This window comes from Macaca fascicularis, chromosome 1 (genome assembly GCF_037993035.2).
Source record: "Macaca fascicularis isolate 582-1 chromosome 1, T2T-MFA8v1.1".
NCBI lineage: Eukaryota > Metazoa > Chordata > Mammalia > Primates > Cercopithecidae > Macaca > Macaca fascicularis.
This window is the reverse complement of record NC_088375.1, coordinates 201287021-201306276: the sequence shown is the minus strand read 5'-3', so window position 1 is coordinate 201306276 and position 19256 is coordinate 201287021. Positions and strand designations below refer to the sequence as shown.

At 45.0% G+C, this 19256-nt stretch overlaps 1 protein-coding gene across 14 annotated transcripts in view; it reads right to left on the bottom strand.

The window, feature by feature from the left end:
* Positions 1-19256, bottom strand: part of CSMD2 (CUB and Sushi multiple domains 2) — a 650869-nt gene that overhangs the window by 164813 nt on the left and 466800 nt on the right. For all 14 annotated transcript variants that reach the window (XM_045375140.3, XM_045375143.3, XM_045375139.3 and 11 more), the window contains 2 exons: positions 17644-17835; positions 11830-11956 (listed from right to left, as the gene is read on the bottom strand). In XM_045375140.3, coding sequence (XP_045231075.2) covers positions 11830-11956; positions 17644-17835 — 319 coding nt within the window. The remainder of the gene's footprint in view (positions 1-11829; positions 11957-17643; positions 17836-19256) is intronic.

Below are 19256 nucleotides of genomic sequence, written 5' to 3'. Positions count from 1 at the left end.
TTTCCAGGTTCCATGCATTAGAACCTGACATCTTTGGGGGGCCACTGTTCAGCCTGCTACAATGTTTTTGTAAGTTCCTCAGGAAGCCTATGAGAGCCAATTTTATGTGGCTTTTGTGCATATCTGAGAATAATATGTCACCTTTGTAAGTAAATTATATTTCCTGGCTGAATCAACACTTCTTGGGACCAATAACACCACTGGCTTTGGGCTTTGGTATTATGTTAAAGAAAAGGAGTCTTAGGAGGGTTGGATTAGTTGTAGTGGTTTTGTAAATGAATATTTTATAGAATGAGGGATGACTGTGTACTTGCTTGTGTGAGCTGGTTTTGCCAAATGCTCGTAGGGATTTTTTATGATCCATCCTGAGCTCCTATACCCTTGATCTGCTCCAGAGGTTGCCTCTGCCTCCTGCTTTCCCTTCTACCTCACCCAAGGCCTAGAGCCCTGAATTACTTTGTGGAGTAAGCACTCTCACCCCTTGCAATGATTTCATTTTTCATCACGTTGTATCTACTTTAATTTTTGCCTGGAAATTCAATGAATCCTTTCACTTCACTGAGAACATTTTAGCCCTGGTCACCCCACTCCCCACCTTTTCCCCAGGGGAGATGGTAGCCTTTTGTATTTTATTATTCCTTCTGCTCCGTTTCATTGCTGTTCTGCATTTGTGCTTCCTGGATTGGCACTCTGTCTTCCATGTTTGTCTACTTTTCATTACTTAGAGTCTAGCTTGTCTACTACTTCAATGCTTTTATTTCTTACAAGGCAAATGCTGCTGTCGTGGATTTTAGTTGTTACTGTGTGTTTAATTTCTTCGCATCCTTTGTCACCTTCATCACTGTCTGTCTATCTCAGAATCTGTCCTCCCGCATTCTATCATCTATCTTCTATTGATCATCCATATTTCTTATATTCAAATGAGATTATTATGTCTATACCCATTTACATTTTCTTGTCTATTATAGTAAAACATTTTTAGAAAAACAATTTTGTATTTTTTCAGGGACATGTTTCTCTTTTAATGAATGGTATGTGTTAAGTGGCATCACACAAGTTTATTTTATGTATTTTTTGCTTATTTCTTTACTTATTTTTGGAAAGGGAGAGATCTATACTGGTTCAGTATGGTCAACCCACAGGGAATGTGCATTTCTTTGGTTGAACAGTTTATTCAACTAAGAGATGTTGGAATTCAGTTTTAGGATCTTAAACCGGTAGTCAAGTTGATGCATGCTGGCCAATTCAACTACTCAGTGTAGCTCGGTTGGATTATTGTATGAGGATAATTTGAAGTAGTTTGAGTTTCTTTCTCTAGAGGTATTCCACGAAAAGCTGAATGGCCAGAGAGTGCCACCATTCTCAAAGCTACATTTATACCTACCAGGCTATCCACATCCCCTCCTTCAAAAAATGTTTACATTCCTTTTGGCTATTCCCTGATTTGTTGAAGCCTTAAATCTGACAAAGGAATACCCCACTGTGTGTTTGCTTCTCTGTTCAGTTCCTTTAGGAGGTCAGCTCTTGCAGTGTAAGTACATGGACCTTCTCTGTTTAAGGTTTAACTTGCTGTAGTTGCTCAGAAATAAACCCTCTGGAAGCTACTGAACCTGCGGCCATAATTCCTGGCAAGAGCTGTGAATGCAAGCTTCACTTCTGGTGCCTTCTGCCTCCTCTGGGCCAGCTGCCCACTTGCTGGCTGGAGGGAGGCAACACTGACCACAGTGGGGAATTGCTGCCCTGTGACTGATCTGAAATGACAGCAAGGGAATCCAGGTTTCGGGCACAACCAGATGTTTTTCTAGCCCAGCATCCTCCCAGGAAGACAAGTTCCACTGGGCAGGGGTCCTGGTTAATCAAAACCATGCCCCCCAATGCCTGCTGCATGGTGACCAAAATCCAAGAATGGAGTTTTCAGTTTTCCCTATATGTGAATCATTAGGAAGTATCCATAAAGTTAAAAAACAAGGACTATTAGCCAAATATGAGCTTTATGGGCATCAGGAGCAGAAATCCGAGTGTCCAGAGTGAGAAGTTCTCCACCTTCCATGGGTCCCAGACCTCTGTAGGGAAAGCACGTCAGCAGAGGACTGTCTCCTCTCCCTTCCTCCTTCCCCCTCCGTGAAGCCAGTCAACAATAGCTTCAACCCTAACCACATTTGCACATACAAAATGACTCAGTTCTTTTGAATATAACCAGGATCCCTCAAACAGTGCTCCTAGGCTCCTCCCTGGCTTCCCAGCCAATTTATCCTCTGCACTGCTGCCACGGATCTTCCTGAAGTCCTCATATCCCCCCTAGACAATGAGCTCTTCCAGAAGCAGCTGTATATATTCCTATCTTCCTCCCTTTCACATGCCTGGGAGGGCCTCACCTCCACCCTGCATGGGGAGCTCCTACGGTTCTTTAAAGTGTAAAAGTGCTTCCTCTCTGTAGTCCACTCCCAACTGCCATACAGAATTATGATCTGTCCTCGCAGACACTTTTCTATTGTGTTTCGTGCATACTTCTACTATAGCAGTTATCACATTATCTTAGAATCTATAGCAGAAACTGTGGGTTGGATGATCTGTGCTTCATTTCCAAACTTCTCATTTCTCTTTACTATTGAGGTTCTAAAAGCAAAGCAAAACTGATTTCCCATTTTCCCCTGCCAGGCGTGGCAAGTTCTGACTAATGAGATGTAGGACAACATCTCTAAGGATAGTGGTCCTTCCCAAATACACAAGCAAACTTTCATTAGGAGAGAGCTCCGTGCCCTTTCCTCTTCCCTCTTCTTTTAGACTGGAACACAGACATAATGTCTGGAGCTGCGGCAGCCAAGTAGGTAGCCATGAGGATGAAAATCTCGGGATGGCAGAGCAAGAAGAAAGGTTATGGCTTCCTGAGCAGCGGTACCAGGTCTGGATGGGACCTTCAGGTTCTTGTTCCAGGAGAAAAATGAACCCCCATCTGTTGAAGCCAGCTTTAGTCCGTTTTTCTATTTTCATTCCTAACTGATATAATTTCTATCTATAATACTGAGACCTTCAAGGGGAAAAGCTGTTTCTTATTTATATTTATACCCCTGTGCCTGGCAGCATGCCCAGCACTGAGTAAATGCTCCAAGTTTTTAAATTGAACTGAACGTTGTTACTGTCTTTAAAATGTTCCAACAGCTCCTTATTATGCTGAGAAATCCATTCAGAGTTCTCGTCTTGGCCTTCAGTGTGTAAAGACTCCTCTTTACCCACACAGCCTTATTTGCCCACATGCATGCAGCTCCAGCCACGTCAAGTGAGTGCCCTTTCGTGGTCAGATCCTATATTTTCCCCTATGCTCATGCTTTTGCTCTCCTACCCCTACCTGGAAAGACTGCCTCTACAGTCCCTCTCTCTCTTCTCTGTTACTGAACTCCTCTCTCTCTTCTCTGTTACTGAACTCCATTGCTTGGCTTGCACTTATAGCATTTATTTTATCTTGGAAGTAGCTGTCTGTTTGACTATTTCCCCACTAGAATGTGAACTCTTGGCAGACAAGGCTTGGCCTTGGTCTGGTCTTTGTGTTTCCAACTGCACAGCATCACACAGTCTCTGGCACAGAGCAGGTATTCAATGCATATTTTGTTAGATGGAATCAGACCACAGCCTGAATGGCAGACTGGAAAGAGCAAAGACTGACGTTAGACAGAACATGTTCAAAATCCACAATCCGGGGTGATTGTGAGATCTCAAGGAAGGTCATTTATCCTTTCTGGGCCTCGATGATCTGATCTATAAAATGGGGACAGTAATAACTGATTCAGAACCTGGTGTGCTATAGGTATTTAATAAATGTTAGATAGAGGCGCAGGACCAAGAGCAAAAGGCTTTCCCTCCCTTTCTTATTCAAGTTTTATCTGAGCTGGCCCACTGATTATTAAAAACCAAACCAAACCAAACCAAAACAAAACCCTCCAGCTCAACACTAGAAGCTGAGAAGAGGTTCCACTCCTACAGGATGAAACTTCTGTGTTCTATGTACGGATGACACAGGCAAGGGTGACAGGGAGAGAGCAGCTCATGGGTCTGCCCTCCTGCTGTCAGCTGCCAGGCCTGGATGGAGTGCAATGGCCCATCCACCCCATTCTTCCATTCCACTCTTGTCACACACATCCAAGCAGGACCCATGTTCCAGCTTGGACCACACCCAAGGGTAAGCCTGACCATAGATTCCTGCAGCCAACCACTTCGCCTCTTGGGCACTCCTGGGAAGGGACCATCCTTGCCCAGCTTGCTGGAGCAAACCTGGCTACAAATCCCTCTGGTCACCCCCAGTGCTTGATCAGGGCTGAAGCAGGGTAGGGAGATGCGCCTGAAAGGCTTCTCCTGTCCGTGCCCCTGGAAATAACCTCATGGGCTAGCCTGCTGCCTAGCCCATGTCCCTTCCCATCTGGCACACCTGCTCCCACCTACAATATAGCACCCACCACCTGAGATCCTTTAGGGGTGACTTACAGCCTGCTGTGCTTAGGAATACTCTGTTTGGGTAAAATTGACAATCCACCTAGCTCCAGGTGGGAGTTCTCATCATTTGGGAATTACATGCCAGTCATGTTCTAGGTGCTTTATATATGCTCACTCAATCCTCATAGCAACCTTAAGGAGGGTACCCTCTTTACTTATCATCTTAAAGATAAGAGAACTGAGGAACAGAGGGCTTAAAGAGCTCCCTGAGCAACATAGCAAATAAGAGTGGCAGGTAGGCTGGTACCAGAGTCCAGCTCTTAGTTATGACTTGATAGTAAATAAACAATAAAACTTATGGGACATAAAGAATCCAGCTGAATAATCAAACCAAATGGCTCAAGTGCAAAATGCAGTTGACGCAGGAAAAAACAGACAACATTGTAAAACAAAACACAAATAGTATTCTCAGAGACACAAGATGATAACATATTGATAAAAACAAAAGTAGGCTGTCAAGAGTGGTCTAGAAACGGAAAAAGTAGTTTCCTCAAAATAAAAACAAAAGCAAGATTTCCAAAATAAAAAGAGGGTAAAGAACAGGATAATTACTGTTGAGAACTGAATTAATGAAAACACAAGATCACTGGCAGAATAAAAACGGGATATAGAACTTTGAAATCACTAGAACAAAAAGCTAATTACAACAGATCAGCTAACAACAGGAAGAGTTAACAATAAAAAAAGCAATACAGAAGCATAATGTATTTTGTTTGAAAGAAAGCATAATACATTTTATGTAAAAGAAATATAGCCCCTTGTACTCCTTTCATATTCTTCAATGCCCATGGAACATAAATAAAAGAAAAACATTCAAAAAGTAAAAAAAAGGCACGACACAGTCAAAATAAAAATAATGAAAACCATACAAAATCTATAAACCACTTAGTAACTGAAAAAATTCTTAAATATTCTTGGATTTAAGAGAAATCTAAACGAGTTATAGACTCATTTAGAAATTAGAAATGAGCCCAGTTGAACACTCTATAGGAAAAAGACAAATTGTCCAAACAAAAAACACACAAAGAACCAGAAGCAGCAAAGACAATTAAATATCCTATTGTCCATCTAAGCGGTGAAGACTAAAAAGTATTGACAATGTCTAGTGATACCGTGTGGGGTAGCAGGCCTTCTCATAGACTTCTGGTGGACTCGTAAATTGCTACAATATCTAGAGGAAATTTTGAGGTCACGTATCAAAATTTGCCTCCTAAAAATATATCCTAAGGAAATAAAGGGACAACTGTTCGAAGATTCAGGAATAAGAATGTTGGAGTGAAAAGCTGAAAAGATTCACTTATTCAGCAGATGAATGGTTAAATAAATTATGGTGATGCATACAATATAATTCTCTGTACCCATCAAACAGGATGAGGTAGATCTATATACATTGACATGATGAGATGGTGACATATGATCAAGTGGTAAAACAAAAAACAAGTTACTGAGCCACGCATGTGGATGAACTTGGTTTAGAAACACGTGTATTACATTTGCTTTACGCACATATTGGCACACAAAATATCCAAAAGAATAAGTAGAGCAAACAGACATTAATAGTTATTTTATGTGGGATGTGAGGAGGGGTAAGATTACAGAGTAAGACTGTAGAAACGTTTCATTTCAAGTTTATACATTTCTTTGTTTAAATTTTGAATTTTAAAAAAATGATTATCTGGCTGGGTGCAGTGGCTCACACCTATAATCCCAGCACTTTGGGAGGTCGAGGCAGGAGAATCACTTGAGGCCAGGAGTTCGAGACCAGCCTGGCCAACACGGTGAAACCCTGTCTCTACAAAAATTAGCCAGGTGTGATGTCGCTCGCCTATAATCCCAGCTGAAGCATGAGAATTGCTGGAGCCTGGGAGGTGGGGGTTGCAGTGAGCTGAGACAGTGCCACTGTATTCCAGCCTGGGCGATAGAACAAGACTGTCCAACCCCCTCCCAAAAAAGAGTACCTAATTTGCATATAGAAAAATTCTATAAAGATATTTCCAATAAAAAAGACAATAACCAAATAAGGACTCAAACACAAAGGAGCTTTTTGTGTTTGTCTAATTATGAATGTGAGTTATCCTAACTTTGCTGCTGGTTCTTCAAGACAGGTGTGTGTGTGTGTGTGTGTGTGTGTGTGTGTGTGTGTGTGTTGGGGGTTGAGGGAGAGGGAGGGAGAGGAGAAAGAGACAGAGGGAGGGTAGGAGAGGGAGAGAGGGAGAGGGAAAGAAGGAGGGAAGGGGAGGGAAAGGGGGAGGACTGAGTAAGCACACAAGTACTGCTGTCCATGTGCACACTATGCACACTAGTTGGGATGGCAGGCTGGGGTGGGGGAATGAGGAAGGGATGGTGTCTTGCCACTCTATCTCCATCTTTCTGCAGTTCTCAATGAAACTGGGAAGACCTTACTTCACATTAGCTCCTTTGAGGTTGCTGTGGCTCCAAGAAGCCATCCAGACTAAGGACTGATATTATCTTTACCTTCTTCGGACTATTTCCCATTTTGGGATCCTCAGCATTCCCCCCATTGTGGGCAGCAAGCCACCCAGGTGCCAAGGCAAGAGACAGAGGGCACAAGCTGTTCCAGTATAATAAAATATATAAAATAAGAATAGTTATACTAGATATAGATCATAGATGTGATTATATATGAATATCATTAATCATTAGTTTGTAGCAATTACTCTTTATTCCAATATTATAATAATCCTTGCTCTTACAATCATAACCTAGGAAAAACCAGGTCATGCAGAGATAGGAGCTGAGGGGACACAGTGAGAAGTGACCAGAAGACAGGAGTGCGAGCCTTCTGTTATGCCCGGGCAGGGCCACCAGAGGGCTCCTTGGTCTAGCGGTAACACCAGCGTCTGGGAAGATGCCCGTTGCCAAGCAGACCATGGTCTAGCGGTAGCATCAGTGTCAAGGAAAAACACCCACTAAGTACTTAGCAGATGGGAAAAGGGTGTCTCCCTTTCCCTGGGGGAGTTTGGAGAAGACTCTGCTCCACCACCTCCTGTGGAGGGCCTGACTAATGTCAGGCCCACCCCCAGTTATCCAGAGGCCTAACCGTCTCCCTGTGATGCTGTGCTTCAGTGGTCATGCTCCTAGTCTGCCTTCATGTTCCATCCTGTACACCTGGCTCTGCCTTCTATATAGCAGTAGCAAATTAGTGAAAGTACTAAAAGTCTTTGATATGCAGAAATAATTGGTGTAAGCTGTTTCTCTCTCTCTCCCTCTGTCTCTCTGCCTTGGCTGCCAGGCAGGGAAGGGCCCCCTGCCCAATGGACATGTGACCCACATGACCTTATCTATCATTGAAGATGGCTCACACTCCTTACCCTGCCCCTTTGTCATGTATCCAATAAATATTAGCGCAGCCCCACATTCGGGGCCACTACCGGTCTCCGTGTCTTGGTGGTGGTGGTCCCCCGGGGCCCAACTGCCTTTTCTTTTTTTTTTGAGACGGAGTCTCGCTCTGTCGCCCAGGCTGGAGTGCAGTGGCGCGATCTCGGCTCACTGCAAGCTCCACCTCCTGGGTTCACGCCATTCTCCTGCCTCAGCCTCCCGAGCAGCTGGGACTACAGGCGCCCACCACCACGCCCGACTAATTTTTTGTATTTTTAGTAGAGACGGGGTTTCACCGTGTCAGCCAGGATGGTCTCGATCTCCTGACCTCGTGATCCGCCCGCCTTGGCCTCCCAAAGTGCTGGGATTACAGGCGTGAGCCACCGCGCCTGGCCTGCCTTTTCTTTTATCTCTTTGTCTTGTGTCTTTATTTCTACAATCTCTTGTCTCTGCATACGGGGAGAAAAACCCATCGACCCTATGGGGCTGGACCCTACACCCCATGACTTCATATTTCTTGCTGTGTTACTCTGGACAGGACGTTTCCTGTATGTGTTTTGATCTTGTCTTCCTGAGGGCTAGAAAGGGCATCTCCTGTCTCCCCTCCACCCCCACAGCCACCATTCTCATCAGTGAAAACGGTCCTCACTACTGCCCAGAAATCCATTCATCAACTTCTTGTAATTTCCTTGTGTCAGCCACACCTAGATCTGCTCTGCTCTCCTTAATTCCCAGAGGCTGTGCCTTTTAGGTAGGTTACGGCTGCTATGCCATGGATGAACACATCCTTCTCTTTAGAGGATGTGTGCCAAAGCACCTAGAAATGAAGTATGATGATGTTGACGGTGTACTTTTCAGTGGCTCAGCAAAAAGGAAAACAAAAGGATGGAAAGAGAAGAACAAAGAAAGCACATAAGCATATATGGCAAAATAGGAACGCCATTTGGGTGTAGGTAGTAGGTACGCATGTACTTGGTGTGCTGTTGTCACAAACAGTAGTTGAGAAAAGTTGGTGTGATCACTTGAATTTTCCCTGAATTTTCTCTTCTTCTCCATCTCCACGGCCACTGCCCGGCTTCCGGCCTCCTCGTCTGTCCCCAGCCACACTCTGGAGACAGCCTCCTCACTGTGCTTACAGGCCCAGCCTGTCCCACTCCGCCCATTCTCCACAAAACTGCCAGGAGCTGTCCAAACGCAGCATCACAGCCCCAAGGCCCTCTGTGCTCCCTACAGCCTCGGCCACCAGCTTCATCTCTCATGAAAGCTGCCACCCACCAAATCGCAGGTGATCATCCAGCTTCGGGAACCATTTCCAGCTCCTTGAGGCTGACCACACTGCTTCACTCTCTGCCTAGAAGCTCATTACCCTCCCACCCACCTTCCTCGTTGCCTACCTGGCAACCTCCTCTCCCTCCTTCAGGACTCAGCTCTAGGGTCACCTTTTCCAGAATGACTCCTCCCATCTCCTCCTGTCCTGCTTTTCCGTTCCCCTTCCTCCTTGTGCCACCACCTTGTTCTGGACCGACATGTGTGTCTGCTCTTTGTGAACCATGGCCACATCTCATTCATTTATATAATGCCAGCACCTGGCACAGGCACAGCCAGGTAGCAAACAAACAGATATTTGTGAATATGAGGGAATGAATGCATCAATGAATGATGCTCCGAGTGAAGAAAGTGAGAAAACCTCTTGATTTGCACACGTATATACTAAAGTGAAGTAGTCATTATGTTCTTGATCCACTCATTGTTCAATCACTAGTCACTGAAGAACTATCACAGATCCACTAGGCATAAAACTACCTTTATACTTGGGTCTTGCTTCATTCATTCTTTCATTCATCAAACACTTGACACCTGTTGAGCCAGGGGCACTGGGCTAAGAGCTGGGAGACCTGCAAAGATGAATCAGGCAGGGACCACAGTTCCAGGAGGGGAGGTAACGCATGAGCATAAATAAAGAAGAAAAGTGGTCAGTGTCTTCAGGAAAATAGAGGCAACAGGCAACGGAAGTTCAGAAGAGGCAGAAAGGACTCCTAGGAGCCCTGTAAGAGAGGGGGTGAGGGATGACCTCCTGGGCGAGCTGACATTTGCACTTGACTTTTGAGGGATGGAGAATTTTAGATGTAAGCCTTTGGAGGGAGGAGGGCATTCCAGAGGAAGGGCAGAGTAGAAACAAAGGCCCTGACCTAGGCCCTGAGCTAGGCCACGTACAGGGGTCACCAATAATTTTGCCTTGTCAGAATGTCATTGAACAGAAGTGGTGGAAAATGAGGTTGGGAAGGGAGGTTGAAGTTGCTGTAGCCTCAAAGGCCAGAACAAAATGGTTAGCTTTTATTCTGTAAGTGTGGGGTGGCCACGGAAGGTTTCTAATCAGAGGGTGAACTGATCTGGTATGCTTCCAGAAGGTTATCCCAGCAGTGCTGTGCAGGATGAATGTGTATATTTAACTTGTCCCCCTAATAATGCAAAGTCCCTATGTACGCTGCTGACCTTATTTTGCTCAGAGTTTAGCTAAAAAATCTGTACATAGTAAACACTTAATACATTTCTTTAACATTAATTGAACTGTGTACATCAGTGAATATCTACATTTCTTGCAGCAACACACCCATTCAGCCAGTTCTCCTTAATTGGAAACTCTTACATGCAGGACTCTTCTCCTAGCTACACTTCTGTTCCTTTTCTTGGCTCCTCACTGTTCCAAATCCTTAGCACTTACTTCCTGGATCATTGTAACAGACTCCTGATGGTGCCTCCCCATGAACTCTCTACACTGCAAATAACCCTGGTGGACCGACCCTGCTCAAGAAACTTCCATGGCTCCCTGTTAGTTATTGGCATTTAAGATGCTCCATAACCAGGCCATACGTTAACCCTATCTATCTCCCATTCTTTATCCATGTGTTTCCCCTACTGCAGCCAGACTGTTTCCTCTCCAATTCCCGTATTCTATCCTCCTTTCATACCTCTGCTCATACTGCTACCCCAACCTGCTCTTTTCCTCCTAACTCACCTGAGCCATGGCTCAAGGCCCCGTTTTGCCAGCAGTGCAATAGTGTGAAGATTCAGAAAGACCTGGGTTCAGATCTCAGAGTTTTGATTCCCTGTGCAAACTTAGTAGTGCTATGCATCCTTTTGGAATCTGAGTTTTCTCATCTACAAAATGGGAAGTACAATAATGTCTATTTGTTATTAGGGCTTATTATTATCATTATCAATAGGGCTATTGTGGGGAGTTAATAGTGCAGGCTCTGTGCTCTGTAAACGGTGATGGTTCTTTCTCCTCTGACTCCTTGAAATTCCAGTAAGGAATTCCCGGAAGGAAGTTACATTTTGATGGCATACCTATTTTGAAGGAAGTTATCTTTTGAAGAAGTACATACCGCTGCTGGTCTTTTGCTATTTACTTCCTCCACAACTCAAAAATACAAGCATTTCTGTCCTCATTTTAAAGATGAGGAAACAGCCTGAAAAAGGGAAGCAATCTGCCAGGGGCCATACAGCTAAAGCTGAGTTAGCGCTTGCTAACTGTCAGAAATAACCACAGCAGCTGTTATTAAACATTCACTATGTTCCAAGTACTACACTGAGCATATTACATGCAATATCTCATTCAAGTGCTTTATCTTGAGATCCATACTCTACAGAAGAGGACAATGAGATGCAGAGAGGATAAGGAACTTTTCCAAAGTCCTGCAAATAGTACATGGAAGGGGTGGATTCAAATGGGGGTCTGCATGCCTTCAATCCATGCCCTTGGCTACGCTGCTGTAACTGTGCTATCTGGGCCAGTGAGGTGTATGGACTTGGCATGAAGCCCTGAGAGGCTGAGACTGACCTTTCCAGATTTTTTGAGGCATCCAGCATAGCAACCACCATTGATCACAAGGTTCTCCAGGTGAGGCAGGTGGGTCAGGCACTAGCTGGATGGCCTGGTGATGATGCCGATGATGCCTCCCCTGAACAACTCACGATGGTTACTTTGCCAGCCCTGACACTTACCCAATGGTGCAGCCGGCCTCTGCTTCGATGGTCCAGATGCAGTTGAGGTTGTGTTCATAGGGAGCTGGATACCCAGGTGACAGCACCTGCCCCGACACCTCTCCTTTTACTGTCCCTCCACACTCGGCTGAAAGAAATCCCAAAAGAGTGAGCTTCACAGGGTGGCCTGAGCTGTCAGCAGTCACTCAGCGGCTCCTTTTGCCTGTTTGCTCCTGAGTCCCTCTCATTCATTCCAAGTGACTGAGCACAGCATATTAAAAAGTCCCTGGATGAGACTTATATCCAGAACCTATAAAGAACCCCTACAAATCAACAACAAAAAGATGAATAACCCAATTTTAAAAAGGCAAAGGATTTGAACAAACATTTCTCCAAAGAAGATATATAAATAGCCAATACATACATGAAAACATGTTTAACATTGTTAGTAATTAGGGAAATACAAATCAAACCCACAATAAGATATCACTTCACATCCACTGGGATGTCTATGGTCAGAAAGACTATACAAGTGTAGGTGGGGATGTGGAGAAACTGGAACTCTCATCGTTACTGATGGAAATGTAAAATGGTACAGCTGCTTTCAAAAACAAGTTGGTGGTTCCTCAAAATGTTAAACATAGTCACCATATGACCTAGCAATTCTGCTCTTAGGCATATACCCAAGATAAATGAAAACATGTTCACATAAAAACTTGAACATGAATGTTCATAACAACGTTATTCATAGTTATCAAAAAGTGTAAACAACCCAAATGTCTATCAACTGATGAATGAATAAACAAAATGTGGCATAACCATGCAATGGAATAGTATTCAACCACAAAAAGGAATCAAGGCAGCCGGACACGGTGGCTCACACTTGTAATCCCAGCATTCTGGGAGGCCGAGGTAGGTGGATTACCTGCAGTTGGGAGTTTCAGACCAGCCTGACCAACATGGAGAAACCCCATCTCTACTAAAAACACAAAAAATTAGCCAGGATGGTGGCACGTGCCTGTAATCCCAGTTACTCAGGAGGCTTAGGTAGGAGAATCGCTTGAACCCGGGAGGCAGAGGTTGTGGTGAGCCGAGATCGCACCATTGCACTCCAGCCTGGGCAACAAATGCGAAACTCCGTCTCAAAATAACAACAACAACAACAACAACAACAACAACAAGGAATCCAGGCTTGATACCTGCTACAATATAGATGAACTCTGAAAACATTAGTTAAGTGAAGGAAGTCAGACACATTGTGCGATTCCACTTATATGAAATACCTAGAATAGGCAAATCTTGGAGACAGAAGGTACATTAGTGGTTGCCAGGGCCTGGGGGAGGGGACAACTGGGAGTGGCTGTTAATAGGCATGGGTTTTCTTTTGTGGGGGACAAAATGTTCAAAAATTAGATTGTGGTGATGGCTGTACAACCCTGTGCATATACTACTCACATGGTTAGGCTTTGTGTCCCTACCCAAATTTTGCCTTGAATTGTAATCCCCAGGAGTTGAGGGAGGAACCTGGTGGGAGGTGACTGGATCATGGGGGCAGTTTCCCCCATACTGTTCTCATGATAGTGAGTGAGCTCTCACGAGATATGATGGTTTTGTAAGTGTTTGACAAGTTCCTCCTTCTCTCACTTTTCTCTCTCCTGCCGCCTTGTAAAAAAGGTGCCTGCTTCCCCTTCCACCATGATTGTATGTTTCCTGAGGCTTCCCCAGCCCTGAGGAACTGTGAGTCAGTTAAACCTCTTTCCTTTACAAATTACCTCGTCTCAGGTAGTATCTTTATAGCGGTGTGAGAACAGACTAATATAATTACAAACAACTGAATTGTACACTGGTAAACAAAAACAGTCCCTGAATGGAGGGCTGATTGCCTATTCTGTGACCAACCTCCTCAAAGCCTCCTAGGGAGGAACATGCAAGTACTTCAACCTGCTTCTTGATAGCAACAGGACCTCTGCTAGCTGCCAGGACAGCAGAGATCAGCAGGATACTGCCCTCCTCTGGAAGAGTTTACCATCTAGTAGAGAAGACAGCCACACTGTGTGCTATGTGTCCTAATAGCAAGTGGTAGAAGAAGTGACCAATCTCCCTGAGCAAAGGACAGCAAGAGCCAGGGAGGGTGCTGGTCTCAAATGAACCTTGAAGGAGAAGCAAGAGTTGACCAGGTCGGGTGGGTAGCAAGGGTAGGATGGGAAGGAGGGCACTGCAGAGAGACAGAGAAGAGTAACTGCAAAGTTCCTGGAAGCGAGGAAGAGCATGGCAGGCTGGAGGCCAGGGTATGAGATAGGGCGAGGTGGGAGACGGGACTGGAAAGGTGAGGAAGCATCACAGGTTGAAGGACCTTGGATACCAGGCTGTCATATATTTACTGTTCCAGGAAAGAACTGCAGTGTTTATATGCGTGAGTTAATTGACTGCGTGACACATCAGTGAACTTTGCATGTTAGAAGAAGTCACTGTGGTGGCAGCATGAGGGGGTACAGCAGGGGTGAAACTGGGGGCAGGGAGGCAAGTGAAGAGGTCTACATTCCCCATCGGAGCAATCACTGAAGTCAGAAGCTGGGGGTTCTTCCTGGCCTTCTCCTCCTTTCTCCCCGACATCTAATCTCACTCTGAGACCCAGTTGTTAAACCTGTGTGATTATTATTCATGTTTGACTCTACTCCCCCTACATTGCTGGAATCTTGACTCAGGCCCTCACCATCTCTAGGCTGGCACTGCTGCCCACACTCTAGGCAGTGCTATCAACAGATCTTTATCAAATGCAAACAAGTGACTGCTTGCATTCACTCCCCAAATGAAGTCTAAGCTTTTCAGTAGAGCCCACTGAGCCCACCAGAGTGGCTCCCTTTGGCCTCTCTGAACTCTTTGGTCCAGCCTGATGAAGTCCACAAGCTCTATTTGGATGGAGGACCTGAATAAACATCCTTGCTATGACACCTTTTGTGGCATACCTCCCCTCCCCAGGTAGAACTGACACTGCCCTCCTTTGTGTCTCCATTACAATGTGAATAGATTTCTATTGTAGCATGTGTAACATGTTATTAAAATCATGTCTATTTCCTCCACAAGACTATGAGCTCCTTGGCAGCAGGGAGCTTGTCTTATATCTGCATATCAAGTACCTACTATACTGTTTGGCACATTATAGATGCTTAATGTTTATTGAATGAATGGATGGTTGGACAATCAAATGAATGGAAGTAGATTATTGCTTTCCATGCAAATTACTATAAGCGTCTGAATCAAGGGAGAATGAGTATAAATGAAGAGGAGGATATTCATCGCAGAGCTATTTAGGAAAAGGAATAGTTGATTAGGCAAGATGCTAGAAATAGAAGAAGGGATCAGGGTCACAGATGGAAGACTGACCCCTACCTGTTGCTAAGGACTCATCCAACATTTCATGGACCCCTTGGTTTCACACAGGACCACTAACGAAGGGTTGCAGAAGAGGCCCTCTACCAGACCCTCTGCTCAAGCTTCACTGTGAGCCCTCTCTCCAAGGTGCTGTTGGGGTGGGAGGTGTGAACCTGATTGAAAGATGCCAGGCTGAATGGGGCCATGGCAGGGAGTAGGGTGCTGGTGAGAGGATGGACTACAATTGTGAGGAGGAGGCTTGACTGGTCCACAAATAGAGGAAGTAGCTAGAAAGGTGGGAGGGCATTATCCATGTCCTTGGTTCAAGCTTTCTTCCATATTCCAGACAGAGAAGGACCTCCTGCTTCCTGGGAAGTGAGGGTTTGGAGGCAGCAGCACTGGGAGCATGTCATCATGGACAACTAGATACCCTACCTGGGGTCTGGCAGGTGGGCAGGAGGGGGCTGAGTGGGCCAGCATGTAGCAGATTCAACAACACTGAGAACATATAACTCTACTCTTTCTGGTCTTCTCCCTTCTTCCCAACCTAGAGCCTTGGCGGCTTTGTTTGGGCTGCAGAGTCCAGTCACTGAAGGATAAAACATTTGGATGTTTTAAGCTACCGCAGTCATTTGTGGTAGACCATGATGAAGTCGACCACAACATGACATATACAAAAATATGCACATAATCTCAAATACACAGCCTCACTTCTCTAGCAGGCTAGAGGCAGTCTCAATGGGGAAGACCTCCAAGGTTCTAGTGTAATTCTAAGTTTAAATGCTCTTATACTGCTTGAGTGAATCCAATAAGTCCAGTCCAACTGGCATATTTGATATTCAAAGTAATCTTACAGTGAATCCTTTCCGCAAAGCAAATAATTATCTTGTAATGCGAGTCATCATCCCTCCTTTTCATTTTGCGTGCTCTGGCTTGCTTGTCTGTGGCATTATACTGTTGTGTGTTTATGCAAGCATCACCCTTCCTGGCCTGAGATCTACTCTTCTCTGTATTCCTAGTGCCTAGCATAGGGCCTGGCACATGAATGAGGGGAAATATAAAAAGAGAGATAGAGGGTGAAAGGGAAGATATGCTTGAAGACCAGGTCAAAGGCAAAGGGAGAAGAAGACCCTGGAGGCTCCATAAAGGCTGCTGTTTTGGTCTGTCCACTTGCAGAGGGTCCACTTAGACCCTCCGTTGTATAAGAGTGTTAAAGATCCTATGAAAATGTAGTCATCTAGGGGAAAAGAAGCATCTGTGCCCATTAACACTTCCCACCATGCTGGTTCACACTTTCACCCGTGCACGTGCTCAGTCTAGAATGTCCATCTCGCCTCCTCTCCCTCCTATTGGTGAATTCTAACCCATTCTTCCAAGTCTCAATTGAAATATCACCTCCCAGGCAAAACATTCTCATATCCTCCCAACATCTTGCACTTAACTCTTTCTACAGTGCTTCTCTTATATTATACTTACCTGTTTATGTGTCTGTTCTTCATGTTAGAGTATGGGCCCCCACAAGGGCAGTGAACAGGTTTTATTCTTCATTTATTTCTCTGCCTCCACAAATACCCAGACATACATGTGCACCAATTCTCACATGTGGGGCTTGGTAGGCATGTACATATTTTTCCAGTGGAGGTTTTGTTCTTACAAGATTAGCCAGTGCTGGCACAGACACATTGAGGTTGTGGCACATGAGAAAGGGGGTGGAGAGAGAGAAAGGTCTGATTTTGGAAAGGTAGGAGGCAGGACAAAGCAGTATGGGGGAATTCACATTAGCAGGGAGATGGGTGGTAAGAGATGAAAAGGCCAAACAGAATGACCATTTTTGCCTATTTTGCACTTCTGCCTCAGATGACTGTCTCTTGTCCTGTGACACGTGTAAAGATTCTAGAGAACCTCTGATGACATTCGGGAAGAACCACAGGTTTAAAGATGCAAGTTCATTATTGCATTCTTTATCAGTGAGAGCAATGGTTGTTCTTTATCTTACTCTTTCTTTTGACATTCCTCCAGAAAAGGGAGAATGAGTCCCATTTTACCTACAGGGAAACTGAGACCCAGAGTGGGTGGGAGACTCATCTGAGTCTTGGTGTTACAATAAGCCCTGGAACTCAGGCAAAAGCCCCATCTCTCCCTTTCTAATGGACTCTCCCACCTCGTCACTATCACCCGCGTTACAATTTTGAGGGCATGACTTGGCTGTGGTCCCACTTGCTAAATGTACGACAAAGGCAAGCTACCCGCCTGAATGCACTGCTGCATGGGTGTAATGAGGTGTGAGAGTGAGGAAGTGGAGAAGGGGTGCAGGCGAGCCATGATGTCTGTTAACAAGAGGATTCAGTCCAAGTAGATGGCCCCCAGGCCCTGGAGCATGGGGTCTAACTAGAATGAGACCAGGGCTAGACCTTGGTATTATGGGAGACCCAAGGGTTCCCTGCAGAGGAAGAGCCCTCCTACCAACACAGGTGGGCAGAGGCCGGTCCCAGGTCCGGCGCTCTCCACTCAGACACAGCAGCTCCTCACTACCCCGCAGGCTGTATCCAGGGTCACAGCTGAAGGACACGGAGCTCCCTGCAAAATGACCTTCATCATGAACCTTGTAGCCAAACTGCGGGGTTCCTGGGTCCTCACATTTGATGAGTTCGAAACCTGGTGAGGAGAGAAGAGGTAGAGTGAGTAAGACCTATTGTGGCAGAAACCACGCTTCCTCTCTTCCCTCGAAGCCCATGTCCTCAAGGAAACTGTCTCAGCCACAGCCCGTGGGTTCTGATGGATTCACCAGTCAGGATTTCCTCATTTCTATGCTCAGTTGAGGGTGTATTAAGGAACATCCATTTCTCTGTTGCTAAATGTAAATGATTTCTGCTTTTAATAGTTTTCAGGCCTAAGGTCTGCATTTTCTATTTCTTTTGTTTGACCCCATAGCATTTTTGCTAGCAGGAGCGTTCTTTTCATTTTGCTCATTGAGACATTCTGATAACATGGGGTAATATGGAGAAGTCACCTTAAATGTATGTTTAAAAGCTTAGTTATGACCTGCTTAAACATATGCTGTTGAAACGGGCTGGAAAAGGAAACAGATTTATGCAGAGCTCCCACTCTATGGCGCTATACATGTGTTCTCTCTCATTTGTTATTCACAGGAGTCTTACAGGTGGGTATAATTATCTGCATTTTACAACTGAGAGCATTGATTTGGGAAGGTTAAACAAACTGTTCCAAACTTACACAATTTTCACATGATAGAAATGGAATTCAAACGTATCTCTAATCCTCTTCCACTGAACCTCCTGCTGTAACAGGCAAGGATCCTCTGCCAGGCAGCCTCGAGCCCAGGCGAGGGGAAGCCTGACTCTACTCTGTGGATTATTTTCCCCAATAGCTTTCTTTATTGAGATACAATTCACATACCATACATTCTCCCATCTAATGTGTACAATCCAATGTCTTTTAGCAGATTCACAGAGTTGTACAGCTATTGTCATAATCAGCTCTACAACATTTTTATCACCTCAAAAAGAAGTTCCATAGACATTTTCCCCTAACTCCCTCAGCCTTAGGCAACTGCCCTTTACTTTCTGGCTCTATGGATTTGCCTGTTCTGGACAGTTCCTACAAAGAGACTCAAACAATATGTGGCCTTTGAGACTGGATTCTTTCACTTAGTGCAATCTTTTCAAGGGCCATCCACATTGATGCACCCATCAGTACTTCACTCATTTATTTTTTTTTAAAGACAGAGTCTTGCCCTGTCACCCAGGCTAGAGTGCAGTGGTGTAATCTCAGCTCACTGCAACCTCTGCCTTCTGGGTTCAAGTGATTCTCCTGCCTCAGCCTCCCTAGTAGCTGGGATTACAGGTGCCCGCCACCACGCCCAGCTAATTTTTGTAGTTTTAGTACAGAGGGGGTCTCACCATCTTGGCCAGGCTGGTCTCGAACTCCTGACCTCGTGATCCACTTGCCTTGGCCTCCCAGTGCTGGGATTACAGGCATAAGCCACTGTGCCCTGCCACTTCACTCCTTCTTATGGCCAAATGCTATTCCATTGTATGAACATATCACATTTTGTT